This window comes from Priapulus caudatus, unplaced genomic scaffold (genome assembly GCF_000485595.1).
Source record: "Priapulus caudatus unplaced genomic scaffold, Priapulus_caudatus-5.0.1 Scaffold53, whole genome shotgun sequence".
NCBI lineage: Eukaryota > Metazoa > Priapulida > Priapulimorpha > Priapulimorphida > Priapulidae > Priapulus > Priapulus caudatus.
The window spans coordinates 203,949-209,505 of NW_014577114.1; the positions used below are offsets into that span (position 1 = coordinate 203,949).

A 5,557-nucleotide genomic window follows, 5' to 3' on the forward strand; every position below is an offset into this window, starting at 1 on the left:
TATATATATATATATATATATATATATATATATATGTGTGTGTGTGTGTGTGTGTGTGTGTGTGTATTTTTGTGTGTGTATAATACGGCGTGTTTATTTTTCTAAGTAATTAATATGAATATCGATAGATTGGACTACAATAATTACCTGAAATAGATATTTTAGCATCTTCTCTCCTCATCATTGCTGCATCGTACGCTGTCTAGTAAAAGCCGTATTAACTCTTATAGCTTTGCTCATTTTTTTATTGCAGTCAGTGAAGAATTTCATGCGGACGGAATGTAAGTGTCATGGTTTATCCGGCTCGTGCACGTTGAAAACCTGTTGGCGAAAAATGCCCATCTTCCGCGAAGTCGGAAATCTGTTGAAAGAAAAGTTTAACGGAGCTGCTCGCGTGATGGCGGGTAACGATGGACTTTCGCTTATTCCCGCAGAGGGTAAAACGATAAAACCGCCCCAAGAAATGGATCTCATATACTCCGAGTCTTCTCCAGACTTCTGCGAGGCTGAGAAAAATACAGGTTCTTTGGGGACACACGGTCGAGAATGCAATCACACGTCTATTGACGTCGGAGGCTGTGATCTCTTATGCTGCGGCAGAGGCTATCAAAAATTCCAGCAGACGGTGAGAAGAAACTGCAAGTGTCGATTTCACTGGTGCTGCGAAGTGGAATGCGAGATCTGTCGCAGCATCGAGACTGTTTACAAATGCATATGAAGACTGGTTGACTCGCGCACACCGCGTTGCCAGAAGTTTCCTATAGCCAAGTGAATCTCTGGCGATATGCTTATATTCTCTCATCAAGCGCTTTCGAAAAGCAACCTTGGAGCTTGACAGGTGGTGCTGTTGTATCACGGAATGTGACATTCATGCGTAGTCTAACAAAGTATAACTTGCTACTCGCTGGCAGTCTATGTATGCATAAATGTTTGCCTGTAGGTGGGTGCAGCGAAATATACTACCCATCGTATTAATGGTGATTCATGTCATCGAGTGCGTAGCATCTAGCTGTAATACCTGTTGATCGGAGTCGTCGTCATTTCCCGATGTAGCACGCATATACTATAGCCGGCTATTAGCCTGACGTGAATGCGTGTAATATTTTATACCGTCTGCGTTGGTCTGTATTAATTTACTTTATGCCATGCTATGATGAATAAACAATGTTTTATATGTGTTTACGACTCCCCTATAATCAATCTGGTAGTAAGGAAGTTGATACAGTCAAGATTTGGGAACGCTTTATAATGACCCATGAGCTACTGCCATAATGTGGTACCGACGAGATCATAGTGGTACCCAGCAGTGCATCTGAGTGGTTTTCGCTTCGAGTGAATCGCACAGTTACGAAACAGGACTGATTGCGCTTCGAATTGGTTACACTCGAACTGATCATCAGTAGACAACCAGAACATTGCTCTCAATTCCCGCATTGATTCCATTCACGAAAGGTTTGATGATACGTTAAAATAAAAAAGGCATTAGTAAATAACACGATCGATTGATATTCGATTGAATGATACCACGATGATCCTTTGCCCTTTTTTCGGTCCGTTTAGTTTTTCGTTTATTAGCATATCAGTGTGCAGTTTATACCGTTGAGGCGGCTGCTGCTACTGCTGCTGCTATCAAAATATTTACGTTAGCATATGGTTACTTAACCCTACTTAACCGCATGCAACGTATCAACCCTTCTTTGTAGCTCTTACATTCAGCATCAACAAGCGTGGTTTCTTTATAATTAACTTGGCACTCACGGCGCGTTTGAAATTTCAACCTATGCTAATGTGTTTTTACGTACGATGTGTTTTCTGTTTATTCACAACCGCAGACGTGTGCATCTCTCTCAGCGTATATCGCGTGGGTTTGTAATGATATTGTTTTTAGTATTTTGTGATTGATACTTATCGGACTCCAAGCATACGACTATATCGATAAATGTACCTGTCAGCTCTGCACGTTACGAAGCTGCCAGAGTGATGGAACCGTCTATTCGTAAGGTCATTTAACGCATCCTTAGGGGTTAAAATAGTTATTGAGGGATCGTCATGAACCGAACCGAAAATAAGCCAACATCAGCATTGTGATGCAGGCAGGACCCCCCGGTTTAACCGGTCTTCACCAGACCAACAACATCGTGAGAGCCAGCCATCTTCCTGATGCTAGCGGCGTTTTTAGAAAATGGTTATTGTCTGACATGGTGTGGAAAGATGCAAAGCGAAGATGATATTCGCTTTACTTCGTTTTGGACCGTATTGACGCGAACGTCTGGGCTAACGTTAATCTCGCAATGACAAATTATGTAGGACTGACGATATAGCTATTACGTGTATTAAATTATATAATTGCCATGGATGTGCATCCACTGCTCTATCATACTGAGGATTTTGAGTAGAATCTGTTAGTGCAATGTAAAGGGAAATTAAGAGAAATTCACTCTTTGTCTGTAACTGAAAAAACTAGGGGTGAATTAACATTATCAAAAATCAGGGATGAGTCTGTCACTATATTCACCTCCTGGTAAAATCGAATATTATCATCATCGTATAATTGCGCGTAGACTACTGTAAGTTGTTTATGGTTAGTCCGACTATATATCTATATATAGTCAATTATAATCGATATAATCGATAACAGATTGAAAAGTAGCTTTTAAAGCAGACACGCAATGTACATATCTTGCAACTTTCGTGATAGCATGAATAAACTCGATCTACTTTAACGAATATTCATGGTTTTGTCTTAAAAAAATAGGTTTCACATCTTAACATAAAATATATTAATAATTATGACGAGTGGGTGAATAAACGGAGGTGGAAAATGCCAGTCGGCATTGTAAACTTACGAAACACCAACTACAACACATGTATATATTATCGCTACACAGGAAGCGCAAACAATTTAAATTTATCATTATAAGTATCGACGTATAATACCAGATACGAGTAGGCTGAAATATAGCTAATAAATCTTTGTTAGAAATTTATTTTGCAAACATTTCAAAATCGAATCTCTCTGTGTAGTGGGCGAGAAAGCTGACTAGGCACCTCATGCATCAAGTACTCGCTTACTGACCTAGGCACTTATAGCTATTAGTTTTATGTATATTTGTATCTGCTGCTTCATCAAGTTTATTTGTATATAAGTGTAAAAGATGCAAGGAGTGGAATAAATATAGCGCTGGCTTCTTACATGGGTTTCTTGTCCTGATTTGTAAAGATTGCTACGTAGATATGACAGAAATATTCCGAAATAGCAATTCACTACTTTCGTAAACTGTTAAATATTTATAGAAAATTTGTAATTAGCAACAATGCTTTATTGATGACTTATAATGCGCGAACGACAGCCAACAGATTCTAAAATGCAGTTGATGTAACTTTTTTTCTTCTTTCCGCTAGCATATCGGTTATTAGTTACTTCGGTGGTTTGTATTGTCATAGATCAGCAGCGCGTCCCTCGCAGGCTGGTTAGTTAGAAGATGACGCATCACCACCTGCCCTGAAAATTCCAGACTGTGAGAGACACCTGTCGGCAGCTTTTCAACGTTTTTACGGAATACATAAATACGTAATACAAACATTGACATGGCCACGTGAAATAGAAAACTAAACAATAGGATTACGACGGAGATTAGACGAGTGTAGAGATATTGCTTGTTTTTGTGACCTTTGTTACAAAAACTTATTTAAACAGTTTCTAATTTTGAACTCTTCTGCCACTTGTTTGCTTTGAGCTGCAGCGCTAATACACGCACTTTTTGCTGATAGTACTAGTAGCTTCATAACCACGGCGGAGTTCACGAAAAAATATTTCTTATACAACGATATTTTTTAGAAACACTCGAGCATCCGCGTAGCTAGTTCCCCCAGTAAGGAGCATAATCTGTTAATGATATTGTACTCCAAGTAATCGGAATTAGTTTGTATATAGTAAACGACTGTGGACTATGCTGCTGCCCGTCAAAGTCACGCTAACACACGACAGGGCTCAACATTGTTAAAGTCGCAATCTGTAAGGTATATATCGTGAGAACGTCGCGGTTTGTGTGTAAACTATGTTAATTTTTGGTCATCCATCATCGGCCCATTGTCTGTCGGCTGACATATTATCGCATACCTAGGTAAGTGCCTGCCCAGATGCGATGTCCAGTTACCTAGAGCATGAGCGTCTCCTGGGTCGTTGGTTACGCATATATGGAGGCTATTTGCAAGATCGCCGGATAAATCTTTTCGTGTCATATCAAGGCTGTTGTTGCAAGTGAAATTTTAGCAATTTTCGCTCTCGACTAGAATAAGATATATGCACACAAAATTAAGAAGAGCCCGGTGGAGAAACGGAAAATGAGGACTAGGATTGGTCATTATAAAGAGGCCGATAGAAGACGGAAATTAATGAACTAATAAGGCATAATAAACCTTTGGCACAGGTGTAACAGACAGGGAACGCAAGTTTAATACGTAACACCAGACTAGGGAATAACAGGAGTGCTAGCAGAATGGGATAGCGAATGAATTATGAACGAAAAATGTCGTGGAAAAATATACGTATAGCAAAACAGATGCCACTAGAATTTGGTTTATCGCCAGGGTTGTTTTATATATTACACACGCTTTACGCTTGTAATTTATTAGCACCCGTCACCAGTTCCTCGGCAGCAGGTGCTTATAACCGTACAGCCAATAGAACAACGTCTTGACTTTTAGGGTCTATCGGTTTCGCCACTGAAACATCAGTCCGCCCGTGTTAATAACATTGTTACGCGCATGCGAAAAACCTTATTACACTTTTATTGCAGGTAGCGTCAATTAAATCATTACTATCTGGGCAGGCATGCGTGTAGTTGCTACTGAAACGGTGTAAAACGGGCGTACAGGCGTCTCGTAAACATGTGAGAAATAGCTAAGAAGGTGTTCAGTGGACCACCATGATCACCTTTGTGGAAACATCGCAAATAATTAACTTTGGTGGTTCATTTATCCGTATCGGTGGCGTTTACGATTGTATGCTGAACAACGTGATATACGACTTCCTTCCATGCGGACCCGGGCGTACAAATTGGTCACTAAAACTTGTTAAATGCGAGTGAAGGTTACGGTGGCAACGCTAACGTAGAACTGGTTTGTATGAGAGTCGTGACTTTTAGTCGCTGCTTGCGATCAGATCGCGGGATAGTAAATATTCTAGACACCTTGAAGAGAAATGAGTTTTAAGCTAAAAATACACATTGCTGTTTAACTCTACAGGGAACCGCCACGTAAACTTTTCTCTACCCATACGAATGACATACTTCTATGTTGGTTACACTGTTCACATCTGTATGTTAAGTGTCGTTTATGAAAAAAAGGTACTGCCAAACAATGCAATACAAGCGGTGTTATCCAATTAAAATAGAAGTGTACATACACCCACGCGCGCACTCACACACATGCGTACACGCACACGAACTTGCAAACGAACGCGCACACGCATACGCACATACACGCGCACACACACGCGCACACACGCGCGCACACACACACACACACACACACACACACACACACACACACACAC

The 5,557-nt window shown here is 40.4% G+C and overlaps 1 protein-coding gene across 1 annotated transcript in view; it reads left to right on the plus strand.

The window, feature by feature from the left end:
- LOC106820950 (protein Wnt-6-like) overlaps positions 1 to 3,192 on the plus strand; it is a 16,938-nt gene extending 13,746 nt beyond the window's left edge. Inside the window, exon 4 of the mRNA XM_014825569.1 lies at positions 254 to 3,192. Within this exon, the coding sequence (XP_014681055.1) occupies positions 254 to 718 (465 nt within the window). The 3' untranslated portion in view covers positions 719 to 3,192. The remainder of the gene's footprint in view (positions 1 to 253) is intronic.
- Positions 3,193 to 5,557: the final 2,365 nt, after the last annotated feature.